The 16,202-nt window shown below is 42.6% G+C and overlaps 1 protein-coding gene across 3 annotated transcripts in view; it reads left to right on the top strand.

The window, feature by feature from the left end:
- zmat4a (zinc finger, matrin-type 4a) overlaps positions 1-16,202 on the top strand; it is a 288,459-nt gene that overhangs the window by 142,939 nt on the left and 129,318 nt on the right. For all 3 annotated transcript variants that reach the window (XM_073058194.1, XM_073058204.1, XM_073058214.1), the window contains one exon: positions 12,731-12,943. In XM_073058194.1, coding sequence (XP_072914295.1) covers positions 12,731-12,943 — 213 coding nt within the window. The remainder of the gene's footprint in view (positions 1-12,730; positions 12,944-16,202) is intronic.

The raw sequence follows: 16,202 nt of genomic DNA, 5'->3' as shown, positions 1-16,202 counted from the left end.
AGAAAAGCTAAAGGAACCTAGACACTGAGGGTCTGTTCTTGTGGTGTACTGTTCTATGTCCTGTGCTGGTTGTTGGGTAGTGGTCTGGTGTTAAATCTGCAATCATTATTACTGACCTAAAGATCAACTGTCATGAGATAAGACCCTGCAATGTTAGGTCGGCAGTTTCATTAATTTAATTAACTGCTCTGGAATTGTGACTTCACTAGCTACAGTCACAAAGATCATGATTAAAAATGCATCTAGTTCACTGGTCTCTAAACAAAATCTGCCATTCGTGCCCTGACCAAAATGTGACTCCTGGCCCACCAATGTAGATGGCTGTTAACTGGTCTCCACAACTGTGAGTAGTTACTACCGCTGTTCGAGAAGGTGGCTTATCATTCCCCTCTCTTAGGCAATAATTACTGGCCTGGTCAAGGATTCTCACACCCTGAGAAAAAAGAAATAGCCAAGATGTCAGCATAACTCTCACCCCTCCAGGTTCTAAAGGATGGTCTCTTTTCCTTTCCAAATGGGTGCCCCGAAGGTGTAGAGCTTAGCGCAACACTGTTGAAGCTCAAGGCATCGAAGTTCGGAGTTCAATTCTGGCGCAATCTGTAAGGAGTCTCTGTATGTCCTCCCCGTGGAGTGCTAGTGTTTTCCCTGAGCGATCTGGTTTCCTCCCACAGTCCAAAGAGTAGGTTAATTGGTCATTGTATATTGTCCAGTGATTAGCTGAGGGTTAAATCAGGGTTGCCAGGTTGTTGCTGGGGTGGCGAGGTTCAAATGGCTGGAAGGACCAACACCGCACTGTATCTGTGAAAAAATAAACTGTGAGGGGTGCTCAGATCCATCCCAATGAACGTGTGCTCCTGGGCCGAGGAGAGACAGAGTGCAGTTGTACATTTTTGCATTTAATTTCTCAAGGACTCCCCAGGTTACAAACTCAGCCTTGATAAAAATTCTCCCATACATTTTAAAGCATTTTTCAAGCAGGTGATAATATCAAAATGTTTCATGGTATTCATTAATTGCTGGATACAGTATATATTCCATTAGGTTAATTGTGGCAGTGTTTGGATGAATATAAATTGAAAGGTACAATGTGGGCAGCTCTAAAAGACAGATGTTTCTCAGTTATACAATGCTAATGTAACCCAGGTGCTGTACTAGAGTATATATTCTAGCATATAAAGTCTAGAGGCAGGGTTTTGATATTTTGGATCAAACCCGATGTGTTCAGTCACCATCACTCAATGTGCAATCATCTTAGTTACCTAACTCTGTATTTTCTGTGGAAGATGGAATCTGCCTTCCAACAGGAGTTATACAAAAAGTGTCAAAGCAATCCATATCACTCCTCGCCATGGTGTTAGTGCTGGATGTATGGCTGCACGCTGCAAATATTTGATGCGTTTACAACTGTGAGCTCAATTAAAGTATGGCACCGCACCAGCATAAAACTTTTAGTGATACCGTAGCACTTATATCCATGTGAATGTGGCTGTCAAAATTAAAAATAGCAAAGTAACCAAGCACCCTGCAGAGATAGCTGATATGGGAATGGAAAATGAAATGAGATTCTTCCCCGGGGCTGTAAAGAGGAATAGCTGACCAGGTCAAACTTGCAGAAGGAAACATTTCCATCCCCATTCTGTTCTGTGGAAAGCAAATTATTAACCCATCCGAATACTGCAGTAAACATACTCAGGCAACAGAGCTGGCACCGAGATAACACAAGAAAAGACAACAACTATTTTACAGTCTGTTGGTACTTGGACTGGATGAAAGATATCTCTAGATACCATGTTACAGATAGACTGTGTGTGTGGTGCAGTACCTGGCTTGTAAAGGAAATGCTGCCATTGTCACCCATCAGATCTGATAGGCTAGATCACAGGCAGCCCTTTTTGTGCGCCACACCATCGAATTTTATCAAAAACGTACAGTAACTACCAGTGCTCTGCTTTATTTTAGAGTTTTTAAAATATTTGCTAGTAGTCACATGTTCCTGTTTGACATAACTTGTCAAGTTCAGGTTTATTATCATGTATATGTATGTAAGTATATGTATGCACAGGTGCAATGAAAAATTTATTTGCAGCAGCATCACAAGCAAGTAGAATTATACAAGCAGCAATCACAGGATGACATAAATTAAACATAGATTTTATGAGAGGGAACACAATTGCAACCAATAAAGCAAAGCACATTTTATTGCAAAATGATTGAATTAGTCGCAGTATTGCTAAACTGAGGTGATTAGTTAAAGAGCCAAATAGAGGTGCTTTAAGAACCAAATAGTTGAATGGAAGTAGCTGTTCTTGTGTGGGGTTTCAGGATTCTGTACCTCTTGCCTGACGGTAACTGCGAGAAGATGGCATAGATGGAATGATGGGGATCTTTGCTGATGGATGCTAGAAATTCTGCAGATGCTGGAAATCCAGAACAACAGACACAAGATGCCGGAGAAACTCAGCAGGTCAGGCAGCATCCATGGAAATGAATAAACAGTCTAAGTTTTGGGGAGAGATGTTTATTCAAGACCAGAAAGGAAGGGGGAAGATGCCAGAAAAAAAAAGGTGGAGTAGGGGAAGGAGGATAGCTAGAAGGAGATAGGTGAAGTCAGGTGGGTAGGAAAGGTAAAGGGGTGGAGAAGAAGGAATCTCATAGGAGAGGAGATTGGGCCATAGGGAGAAAGGGAATGAGGAGGGGCACCAGGGTGAGGTGATAGGCAGTTGAGGAGAAGCACTAAGAGACCAGAGTGGGGAATAGAAGAGGGGAGGGAGAAGGAAAAAAAGCTACCAGAAGGAGAAATTGACATTAATGCCATCACGAATATATTGCTGATGGCTGTTTCCTTGTTGAGGCAGCATTACTTGTAAATACTACCAACGGTGAGGAGGGATGTGCCTGTGATATGTTGGGCAGACTCCACTACTCTCTAAAGCTTTTTGAATTGCCATGATGCAACTTATGCATAACGCGTCTGTGTTTCATCATCAGTAGAGTTTATATCCTTCTCAGATTGTCCGTGAATCTCAGGGTTGTACATGTACAGTATGTACTTTGATAATAAATTTACTTTGAACTTTGAAGGAATCTGAGAGCATCTCTGCAGATAGCTCTGCCTTTAAAGCTAATAGATTACGGTAATTATTTATTATTCAGCAAGGCCAGCACTTATTGCCCATCCCGAGCTGTTTTGCTGAATTGCTGCAGTAGTCCTGTGGGAAGATCTCCCATTGTGCTGTTGGGGAGCAAGTTCCAGGGCAGACTCAGAGACGAAGAAGGGCTTGCAATGTAATTCTAAATTAAGTTGGTTTGCGGCTTGGAAGGGAATCTCCATGCAGTGGTGTTCCACTGCGTGAGATGCCTTTGCCCATTGTCACAGAAATTGCAAAACGCAGCCACTGAAAGTAAGAAAAGTTGTGAATGATGGAAGGGGTACCAATCAAACAGGCAGCTCCATCCCAAATTTCTCAAGTGTTGCTAGGGTATTCAGAGAAACAGAGAGTATTCCATCATACAGTTCTTTAATGGTGAAAATGCTTTGGAGTGACAGGAGGAAACTTCACTCAGAGGGTGGTGTGAGTGTGGAATGAGCTACCAGCAGAAGTGGTCGATGTGGGTTCAGTTGTAACATTTAAGAAAAATACATGGGTTTAGGAATTTTGAAGGATATGGTCCAGGTGCAGGAAGGCGGGACCAGATAGATCGGGTCTGCATGGACTAGATGGGCTGAAGGGCCTATTTCTGTGCTGTAGTGCTGTATGACTCCAGGTGAGTTACTCTTTAAAGAGTCCTCTGATCTGGTGTTAGGTCAGATTTGGGTGAGGTCATTGTGTTGCAGTTACTGTCTCTCTGACCCCATTTGTTCATTCCTCACCTGTTGGGTGAAAGTAGATTGGTGAGAATGGCACCAGAGGCAGTGTTTTGTGCTCTGCATGGGATGTAGCAAGTCTGGGAGAAGTCCAGACTCCCAGATAAACACATCTATATCAGGTGCACTGAGTTGCACCTCCTGAGAGATTGTATTAAGGAACTGGAGGTAGTCATCCCTAGCTTGCAGGAGACAGATAACTGGGTGAAGTGCATAGTCTGTGCCGAGTATACCTGTTCCCCTCAATAACAAATATACAATGTTAGTTCATCTTGAAGGGGTGATCTAGTGGGGGGGGGCATAGTAACTGGGACTCTGGCACGAGTCTGGTGCTGTGACTCAGAAGAGCAGACAGAAGAAGAGGATTGCAGTGGTGATAGGAGATTCCTTAGTCAGAAAAACAGGGATGGGGTTATGTAGGCGCAATAGAGACATCTGGATGGTACGTTGCCTCCCTGGTGCCAGGATCAGGAATGTCTCGATCAGGTCCATGGTATTCTGAAGGGCGAGGGTGAGCAGCCAGATGCATATTGAACCACTGGCATAGGTAAACAAGTTGAGGAGGTCCTGAAGAGAAATTTTAGGGAGCTAGGTAGAAAGCTGAGAAACAGGACCTTAAGGGTCATAATCACTGGATTGCAGCCCGTGCCAAATACCAGTGAGGGAAAGAATAGGATGACTTGGCAAGTGAATGTGTGGCCTGAAAATTAGTTCAGGGGCAGTTATTGGGATCTCTTCTGGGGAAGGTATAACCTGTACAAAAGGGACGGGTTACAACTGAATCCGAGGGGATCCAGGTGGAGGAGCAGGTCAGCTAGAGTGGTTTGGGTGGGTTTAAACTAATTGGCAGGAGGATGAGGACCGGAATGATCGTGCTGGAGATGAGGTAGTTGGTTACAAACAGAGGCAATGTGTAGTGAGAGTCTTAGCAAGGAGAGGCTGTTGATAGGGCAAAATTGCAGTCAACAGGATGAGTTGCAACATAAAAGGTGGACAAAATCAAAAAAGATGCATACGGAACTAAAGGTGTTATATTTGGATGTGCACGGTATATGGAATAAGGCAGATGAACTTGTAGCACAGTTACAGATTGGAAAGTACGTTTGTAGAACCCTTAGGGGATAGTGATCATAATATGATAAAATTCACCCAGAATTTTGAGAAGGAGAAGCTAAAGTGAGATGTATCAGTATTACAGTGGAGTAAATGGAATTACAGAGACATGAGAGAGGAGTTGGCCAGAATTGATTGGAAAAGAAGACTGGCAGGGCGATGGCAGAGCAGCAATGGCTGGACTTTCCGGAAACAGTTGGGAAGGCATAGGATGTACATCCCAAAGAGGAAGAAGTATTCCAAAGACAAGATGGCACAGCTGTGGCTAACAAGGAAAGTCAAAGCCAACATAAAAGCCAAAGAGAGGGCATATAATAGAGCAAATTTAGTGGGAAGTTAGAATATTGGGAAGCTTTTAAATACCAACTAAAGGCAACTAAGAAAGTCATTAAGAAGGTAAAGATGGAATATGAAAGTAAACTAGCCAGAAATATTAAAGAGGGTGTCAAATGTTTCTTCAGATACATAAAGTATAAAAGAGAGGCAAAAATGGATATCGGACTGCTGGAAAATGATGCTGGAGAGAGAGTAATGAGGGACAAGGAAATGGCAGATGAACTGAATAAGTATTGTGCATTTGTCTTCACTATGGAAGACACTAGTATGGTGGAAGTTCCAGGTTTCAGGGGTCATGAAGTTAGTGAATTTATCATTACTAGGGAGAAAGTTCTTTGGAAGCTGAAAGGCTGAAGGTAGATAAGTCACCTGGACCAGATGGCGTACACCCCAGGCTTCTGAAAGAGGTGACTGAAGAGATTATGGAGGCATTAGCAATGATCTTTCACAAATCACTAGATTCTAGAATGGTTCTGGAAGACTGGAAAATTGCAAATGTCACTCCACTCTTCAAGAAGGGAGAGAGGCAGAAGAAAAGAAATTATACACTAGTTAGTCTGACGACGGTGGTTGGGAAGATGTTGGAGTCAATTGTTAAGGATGTGGTTTCGGGGTACTTGGAGGCACACTGTGAAATAAGCCATAGTCAGCATGGTTTCTTCATGGGAAATCCTTGCCTGACAAACCTGTTGGAAATCTTTGAAGAAATAACACACAGGATAGACAAAGGAGAATTGGTTGATATTATGTACTTGGATTTTCAAAAGGCCTTTGACAAGGTGCCACACATGAGGCTGCTTAACAAGCTACGAGCCCTTGGTATTACAGGAAAGATTCTAGCATGGATAAAGCAGTGGCCAACTGGCAGGAAGCAAAGATTGGGAATAAAGGGAGCCTTTGCTGGTTGGCTGCCAGTGACTAGTGCTGTTTCACAGGGGTCTGTGTTGGGACCAAATCTTTTTATGGTATATGTTAATGATTTAAATGGAGATAAAATGAGAGGGTACACTATTTTCTAAATGGAGAGAAAATATAAAAAACTGAGGCGTAAAGGGACTTGGGAGTCCTTCTGCAGGATTCCCTAAATGTTAATATGCAGGTTGAGTTGGTGGTGAGGAAGGCAGATGCGATGTTACCATTCATTTCATGATGACTAGGATATAAAAGCAAGGATGTAATTTTGAGACTTTATAAAGCACTGGTGAGGCCTCACTTGGAGTATTTTGAGCAGTTTTGGGCCCCTTATCTTTGAAAAGATGTGCTGAAACTGGAGGAAGTATAAAGGAGGTTCAAGAAAATGATTCCAGGATTGAATGGCTTGTCATATGAAAAACGTTTGATGGCTCTGGGCCTGTATTCACTGGAATTTAGAAGAATGAAGGGTAACCTCATTGAATCCTATCGAATGGTGAAAGGCCTTGATGAAGTGGACATGGAGAGGACATTTCTTATGGTGGGAGTGTCTAAAAACAGAGGACACAGACTCAGAATAGAGGGCCATTGTTTTAGAATAGAGATGAGAAATTCCTTTAGCTGGAGAGTGGTGAATCTGTGGAATTCATTGCTCCAGGCAGCAACGGAGGCCAAGTCTGTCTGTATATTTAGAGGTTGATAGGTTCTTGATTGGTCAGGGCATGAAGGCAGGAGATTGGGACTGAGAGGGAAATTGAATCACATGATGTAATGGCAGAGCAGACTCGATGGGCCAAATGGCCTAATTCTACTCCTGTGTCTTATGGGTTATGGTTGTAGCCAGCTACAGCATTACAGATACAGCAGGCCCCATATGGAGCCAGTGATCATTAATGGAGAACGTGTGGAGCAGGTTAAGACCTACAAGTATCTGGGAGTACAGTTAGACGAGAAGCTAGACTGGACTGCCAACACAGATGCCTTGTGCAGGAAGGCACAGAGTCGACTGTACTTCCTTAGAAGGTTGGCGTCATTCAATGTCTGTAGTGAGATGCTGAAGATGTTCTATAGGTCAGTTGTGGAGAGCGCCCTCTTCTTTGTGGTGGCGTGTTGGGGAGGAAGCATTAAGAAGAGGGACGCCTCACGTCTTAATAAGCTGGTAAGGAAGGCGGGCTCTGTCGTGGGCAAAGTACTGGAGAGTTTAACATCGGTAGCTGAGCGAAGGGCGCTGAGTAGGCTACGGTCAATTATGGATAACTCTGAACATCCTCTACATAGCACCATCCAGAGACAGAGAAGCAGTTTCAGCGACAGGTTACTGTCGATGCAATGCTCCTCAGACAGGATGAAGAGGTCAATACTCCCCAATGCCATTAGGCTTTACAATTCTACCGCCAGGACTTAAGAACTTTTTAAAAGCTATTATTAATGCTTTTTGAGACGGTGATTTAGATGCATATCATATTTTTTTACTGAGTTAAGTATTGTATGTAATTAGTTTTGCTACAACAAGTGTATGGGACATTGGAAAAAAAGTTGAATTTCCCCATGGGGATGAATAAAGTATCTATCTATCTATCTATCTATCTATCTATCTATGTGGCTGTTTCAGGTGCGTCTCTGGAGATATATATAGTGGGAGCCTAGTAATGTTAATACCTTCAGAAGTCAGGGGTAGGTTGTTAGTTTTATGTTGAAGGGTTGAGAAGGGATGCAGACCACAGACCAATCCAGCCAGCAAGAGGAATTTCAGGAGGTCAGATCTTCCTGTCTGCCACATGTACTGGCACTTTGTGGAGAAAATCCACCCCCCCCCCCCAACTCACCCCAGGATGAAATTGACTGCATTTTGGGTCAGAATACTGCATCAGGATTGAAGGATAGATACATGGCTGCACTAGCAAGTCTAGGTATAAGTATGGAGTAAAAATATGTGGCAAAAGAAGCATAGAGCTTCAAAAACTACGAAGGGGAAGCAGTGAGCGAAGCCCTAACAGAGCTCTGTAATGTTCCCATGCAGAGTTTCAATCCAAAAATCATGGGAAGTTCCCGATCCTGAATTTTTCCAGCAAATCGCAACTTGGTCCAGCATGATTCTGGAGCCTCGACTGGAGGCAGGGTCAGCAGTGGATTCTGGCTCAGTTCTAGCTGTTGGGATAGTAAATGGAGAGGTCAGTCATCACCGAAGTTTCACCATGTGATTCAATTCCATTTGACAGGATGGGTCATATGATGAAACATCCTGGAATATAGCTCTCAGCGGGGCTGAGAGTAATGGCCAAGCAGGCACTAGCTAGAAGGTCCAACCCACTTCAGTCTTTGTGAAAGAGGTCTCCACTCCACCTGAACTGTACCTGGTGTTCAGCTGCTTTGCTGATTGGCCTGTCCCTCTCTTTAACACCTGCAGACTCATTACTGTTGCTTGCTCTGATCAGCTGTGTTCCCAGATGTGTCATGCGATGAACCTCCAGCAGTGGTTGTCCATAGCCATTCCACATCCACATCACCAGAACTCAGTCAAGAGGCACTCTCTGTCCCCAATGCCAGCGTCCCACCACTGTCACCCATCACAGTCCAATCCTCCCTTCACCTATTCTGGTCTAACCCCAGACACATCTGTTTGGCATGATCCTCCACTGCCCAACCTCTTACCACCACCTGCATCTCCACAGCCTTGCTGCACCTGCACTGCAATGTTTGTTTAATCACGCACCCTGTAGTTTGCACACAGTGGCTTGAGCCTCCTGTGAGGCAAGTTGACGCTGCATTGGAGCTTCACATAAAATGCAATGGTGTGACTTTGAAGCACCTTTCCAGATACATGCAGTTTGAGACCTTCTCTACTCCCTCCTACCTCCATTCTGCATTCTAACTTCTCTCTCCTTTCTAACTCCTACCCCCTTGTAACTTCTCTCCTACCCTCTTCCGTCCTCCCTATTCTAAAGAATTCTAACATCTTTCCTATATCCTTCCATCCTGTCCCATTCTACCTTCTCTCCTACCGCCTTCTATCTTCCCCCATTCTAATGTGCCTCCCCGTTCTAACTCCTACCCCCATTCTAACCTCTCCTGACTCCTTCCTCCCTGGCACCGTTCTAACTTGCAATTTCTCTTAAGGCCCTGATTGCATTGCAGCCATACAAAGGCACAGCCTGCAATCCCAACAAACCTTCTTCAATCTTCTTCTGAGTCTTCATTCAGCCATCCAAACCATTAACATCCCAGAAAGCCATGGAATGCAACAATAGTGTTGCACCTCTGACTCAATGCTGCCCTCACCTGGCTGTCAAAAGCATCACCTAATTATTCCCACAGTCATCTTAGCCCAAAATATATTATCCCTCCCAAATATGTGCCCTGTTCACTTAGGATATTGTTTTTATACCTTTCCTCACCAGCTTCTCATTGCAAAGCCTCATGGATGACAAAGACTTCTTGTTCATAGTTCTTTTGCTGAGTTCCGTCTTGTCTTTTCTCTACCAACCTTTCAGCACTGGAAACAACTTCTTCTTCTCACTCAGTACAAAACCATTTCATGATTATGACCTCCTCTACCCAATCTGCTCTTGACTTTGCCACCTTCAATGCTTGATTTATTTCTCAGAAAAAAAAACAATTTCTCATTTGTGGTTGCAATTCTGTTTTTGCAGAAATTTTCTCTAAAACCTCACTGTGCAAATTTACGAGGAAAAATAAGAACTGAAATTACAAATTTTACAAAACACTTTGTACACTGAGACACACTTAGATTAACACTAGCAAGGACAGAGGAGGAGGAAAAGTAATGGACATAAAAATTTACACATGTCAGATTAAGCTTCGAAGGGTATATTTATATCAATGAAAACAGGATTGAGCACTCCATGTGAGCATATGCAATCCTGATAAGAAGTACACACCAAACTAATGAAAGTACAGTCCAGAAAAGTAAAAACATTATCGCTATTGAAGAAAAGGTTAACTAATGAAAGAGCATGGCCCTGCAAGGAAGACATCCCCACAATCTGAGCAGACTAGATGTCAACAAAGAAACGTTGAACCACTGGCTCGGAGTTGGAGACCTGTTCCTAGAAACAGAGGCGCTCCTTATGCCAATACAGGACCAGGTAGTTAACACACCAAAAAAAAAATCAAAAATACATAATAAATGACCAAAAAAAATTCCAGCAAGTTAATGTGGAAAACACCAAGAGAAAACAGAAACAATCCAACACATTACAGGATCCTGTAGCAGTTTAACACAATCTGATTACTTACACAGGCACAATCAAATGGCAAATATCATTCATCAAAATCTTACTTCAATATACAATCTCATAAAGCACATCATAGTTTACTATAAGTACAAGCCTGATCTAGTTTTAGAGTCAGAGTTGTGTAAATTATGACCGATCCATCATTACAGAAAGGACAATCCATAGTGACCGTCTGGATATAATAATACGGGATAAATAATTAAGAAAAACGTACTTAATGGATATAACCATTCCAAACACATACAACATACAGAAACTAATAAAAGAAAAATGCTAGAAATATACTGAATTAAAAGAGGAAATCAAAAGATTATGGAATATGAACAGGATATACATTTTCACAATGGTAAGACTCTTGGCAGTGTGGAGGATCAGAGTGGGGTCCAAGTCCATAGGACACTCAAAGCTGCTGCACAGGCTGACTCATGGTTAAGAAGGAATGCATCAACCGCGGGATTGAGTTTAGGAGCCGAGAGGTAATGTTGCAGCTATATAGGACCCTGGTCAGACCCCACTTGGAGTACTGGGCTCAGTTCTGTTTGCCTCACTACAGGAAGGATGTGGAAACTGTAGAAAGGGTGCAGAGGAGATTTACAAGGATGTTGCCTGGATTAGGGAGCATGCCTTACGAGAACAGGTTGAGTGAACCCGGCCTTTTCTCCTTGGAGTGACAGAGGATGAGAGAGGACCTGGTAGAGGCGCATAGGATGATGAGAGGCATTGATCACATGAATAGCCAGGATTGAAATGGCTAACACGAGAAGGCACCGTTTTAAGCTGTTTGGAAGTAGGTACAGAAGGGATGTCGGTAAGTTTTTTTATGCAGAGAGTGGTGAGTGTGTGGATTGGGCTGCCAGTGATGGTGGTGGAGGCGGATACGATAGGGTCTTTTAAGAGACTCCTGGATAGGTACATAAGGCTTAGAAAAATAGAGGGCTATGGGTGATTTCTAAAGTAAGTACGTGTTCGGCACAGCATTGTGGGCCGAATGGCCTGTAATGTGCTGTAGTTTTCCTATATTAATATCTACAGCTGGTATCATCCCAAAGTCACTAGCCAATAGCATTAAGCAATTAGGCCTACAGAACAATATCTATATAAACCTTCAGAAAGCCACAATATTAAGCACCACTAGAATAGTCGGGAAGTTCCCAGCAATTGACAAATGAGTGTGCTTGGCTATGCCCGTACCTCAAGTTTTATCAGCTTGAGATGAGAAAAATAAATAAATAAAAATGAAAATATGGAATTATCTGTCTTGATGGCATGCAAAAAATCTTTTCACTGTATGTCACTATATGTGACAATAATAAAACAATTACCAATTATTAAGTGCTTTCTAACTGATCATTTGGAAACCTCAATGGTTTGGCTTCCACCTCACCTGATGATACATCCTTTAAATTCACTAGAGCCCCAGTTCCTGAAGTCTCTTTCTCTTACTAGGGCTCCAATTCCCAAGCGCCTTTTCCATTTCCTAGGACCCCTGTTTCCAAGGCCCTTTTACATTCACCGCACTTACTGGAAAGCGTACTCTAAGAAATGAAATTAAAATGAGTTGTGATTTCAGTAACATCCAATAGTTCAGAGGTGTGTCAGTCTAACACTTACTAAGTCCTGAGCATGCTGAAATATCAAAGCTTTGCTTTACGTGAATGGTGAATGCTTTAGAGCAACTTACAGGCTCACAGTGAGTGCCACTAAATGGGGTTTAATGACTGTCGCAATCCAGCACTCCAAGATCCAGATCTATCTGCTAAGGACGGATTAAATCTAGATGCAGCCACTACCAGTCTGCTTTGGAGACACAGTTTAGGACCCACCTGTAATTGCACATAAATTAAAAACTGTGTTGATGAAATATTTACCTTGACTGACAAGTGATAGCTCGCTCATATTAGTAATTAAGATAAAATATTTGTTATGAAAATGTTGGCTTTAAGGTTCTCAATTACATCCTTCAGAATTTTTTATTGGTATAGGATATGTTGTAATCAAACAATCAGCAATGTCTTACTGATAGAAATGATGAAAAGGGAATGGAAGAAGTTTCCTCAGTAAACAGGATTAATCCCATGTGAGAGCTGTCAAATAAAACTGAATGTATGAATCCATCAGAGGGTACAATTAATATAATGTTTAATTCAACAGTTGATTGAAAGAAATGTGCACCTACTTAGTTGTCAATCATACTTACAGCACAGGGGTATTTTTCCCCTTTTAATTCCCTTCTTTTTCTTTGTTGCAGAACCAAAGCAGATTCCCTCAAGTCGCAGTTCAATAACAAACCCACCAAGACAGAGGAGAGACTCAGGCAGGTTCTGCCAGCTCTGCACTGCTTGGTTTAATAACCCGATGATGGCTCAACAGCACTACGACGGTAAAAAGCACAAGAAGAATGCTGCGCGGGCGGATTTATTGGAACAACTGGGGCAGACCCTGGACCCCGAGGCACTCAGAGGTAAAGCTTTGAGAGATGTGCTTATAAAATTCAAGATCATGGCATTTCATCTCTGTTGTCAGCATTGCAATATCCTATAGGCAAGAGACCCTTGCATTAAATCAACAGTATGGATCACGGATGTACAAGTTACAGTCACACAAGCCAGTCAGATCCTAACCTCAGCACTGACAGCCAGCTCCCAGCTCCCCGCTCCCCGAGAGCACCCACAATGGAGCTTGGCCTCAGGTCATTCAGGTGCTGGTTGTAATAAAATATTCAGCTTCAGGGGCCATTCAAGGCCTGCCCCAGTCAGCATTTTGTCCAAGTCAGAATAATTGGCTTGCCTTTGACCCAAGTGAGCAGCCCACGTGAGACTGTTACACTCACGGTGATGGCATGGAAACATTCCCAAGTGTTCGGGTTGGATTTGGGCTGTCCATGGTCAGGCTGGGTTTAGTTTTTATCCCTGGGCAGCCTTTGATCAGAGAACAGGGAACAAGATAGTTTGCCAGGTAAGTTAATTGGTCAGTGTGAGATTTTCTTACATGAACATATCAACATTTAATTTTGGAATACCGTTGACAGAATACTTGTCAGTAAGTTGTCGGCTAACCTCCCTAACTCAGTGAGATCATGGAAGCAAAAGATCCTCTATTGCAGTTTATGAGTTCATTTTACCCTACCTTAGAAATCACCTCAAACCAGGTACCACACTTGTCTCTTCCATTACCCATGTTGCAGTCAGTTATTCAACATTTTGAGGTTATTTATCGATACAGTGTGGAGGGGGCCGTTCAGGCCCTTCGAGCTTCGCTGCCTCAGCAACCCCAGACAAACCCGATTAACCCTGACTAAACTCAGCGTAATTTACAATCGTCAATTAACCTACCTGGTAGGTCTTTAGACGATGGGAGAAATCCAGAGGACCCAGAGAAAACCCACACATTCCACGGGGAGGACATACAGCGACCCTTAACAGAACGGTGCTAGAATTGAACTCCAAACTCTGGAGCGCCCCGAGCTGTAATACCATCACACTAACAGCTACGCTGCCATGGCACCCATTATCACCTACAACCATCCTTTTCTGGGCTCACCTCATTGGCTGTTTCCATAAAGCAATTCTTTGTTGAATTTAAAACTCTACTTCACTTTTTTCTTCTCTCTTGTTGGAGCTCAGCACGAACACCTTTCCCTTTCTCCCCAAAAACATAGAGAGGAGTAATCTACACAGCAAGGTGTACTTTATGCAAATACAACACATTGTAAAATCCATGACCTATAGAAAGCAAAAGGGTTCATTTCAAAGCTGGGTGCAGCTTCAATGTGTTAGCCCATTCGAACAAAGCCAGCAATCAGGGTTCTAATTGAAGTCATTATCATCATCCTGTGCCATGTCAGCTGACATCTCATGACCATGATTGTTCCAGGCAAATTTTTCTCCAGAAGTGGTTTGCCATTGCCTTCTTCTGGGCAGTGTCTTTACAAGACGGGTGATCCCAGCCATTATCAATACTCTTCAGAGATTGTCTGCCTGGCGTCAGTGGTCGCATAACCAGGACTTGTGATATGCACCAGTGCTCATATGACCATCCACCACCTGCTCCATCGGATTCTTGTGACCCTGATCAGGGGAGGGGGCAGGTTAAACAGGTTCTACACCTTGCACAAGGGTGAATTGCAGGCTAGCTGAGTGAAGGAGTGCCTTACACCTCATTTTGTAGAGACGTATCTCCACCCTGTCACCCGGTCTGATTAAAGTAACCATTCTAAACATTGGCTTTTAGTTTCTTATAATTTGATTATGCGTAACATAATGAAACATACAATGCCTTTGAATTTATTAAAATGATTGATAGACTTATTTCATTCTGTTATAAATGCTATGTTTATTTTTTTATGTTATCTTCTATTTCCATTCAGTGATTTTTAATAAAGCTGATATAATTTTTAGATTTTCTTAATTTATTCAATGTATTTTGTTTAAATATATTTACAACGTGTGCGGATAAATCTTGATTTCAGCCAGGAAAAGTATTTCATTGTTTTTGCTGCAGTTTTAATATTCTCTTTAAATTTAACACAGAACATTTACTCAGCTTTTATTATTAATGCAGTTTTAGTTCATTAATCCTATTTTTCCTGTCCCTTTTGGTTCACTCTCTGGATGTTTTTGAACATTTACATTTATTTTTTTTCCCAATTGGCAAAAATATTCAGAAGGCCTTTAAAGCAAAATTGTTCTACTGCTTTTGGTTTACCTCAGAATTCTTTACTCATTTATGTTTCAATTTAAATAATTATTTTAAACTGCCTTAGCCCACCTCACCTTACCTCCGTACTGTGCAGTACTCGGTGCCTGTACATCTGGGGGCATGAACTTCTCATCATTTTTCCAGCGCTGATGAAGGGTTTCAGCCCAAAATGTCGACTATATACTCTTTTCCACAGACGCTGCCTGACCTGCTGAGTTCCTCCAGCATTTTGTGTCTGGTACTTGGCATCTGCACGTTTTCTCATCTTGGTGCATCTACATCAGAAGCACTTTACCTGTTATTACTTGCTATCTGACAAAGAAAGTGTGGAAGATAGTTCTGCTGCTTCACAGCTCCAGTGATCTGGGATCATTTCTGACCTTAAGTGTTGTCTTTGTGGAGTATTAGAGTTCAACTGCATGTAAACAGGCCCTTCGGCCCAACTAGTCCATGCTAACCAAGATGGCTACCTGAGCTAGTCTCATTTAACAGCATTTGGCCAATACCCCCCAAAACCCTTTTGTATCCATGAACCTGTCCAAATGTTGTTTAAATGTTGTAATTGTACTCACTTCGTCCATTTCTGCTCCATATACCCATCACCCTCTATGTGAGAATGTTGCCATTCAGATCTGTCTGAAAGGATTCCCCTCTCACCTTAAACCTAGCTCTTCACACTCTCCCCAAGGCTGCTCTGCAATAATTCAGTGACGTCCAGAACTTGGGCATTGGGAATACAGTGAGCCGTCCTGGAATCCTTTGACCATGTGGGTTTCTGCCAGCGCTCCACCTCCTCCCACACCCCAAAGATGCCAAAGTTGGTAGGTTAATTGGATCTTTGTAGATTACCCCTAGTGTAGCTGGCTGCAAAGTGAATTATGGGCATTTGATGGGCAAGCAAATGAGAATAGGTTACAAGGAAATAAGTGAGGGGATAGGATACTCTGATTGTTACAGTAACCATGATGGGCTGAAAGGCAAACTTCAACGTAGAGAGAAATGTGAACTATTAGTTTTTGCAG

The sequence above is a fragment of the Hemitrygon akajei genome, chromosome 1 (assembly GCF_048418815.1).
Source record: "Hemitrygon akajei chromosome 1, sHemAka1.3, whole genome shotgun sequence".
NCBI lineage: Eukaryota > Metazoa > Chordata > Chondrichthyes > Myliobatiformes > Dasyatidae > Hemitrygon > Hemitrygon akajei.
The sequence above is the reverse complement of the archived record's forward strand: the minus strand, read 5'-3'. Positions and strand labels throughout refer to the sequence as shown.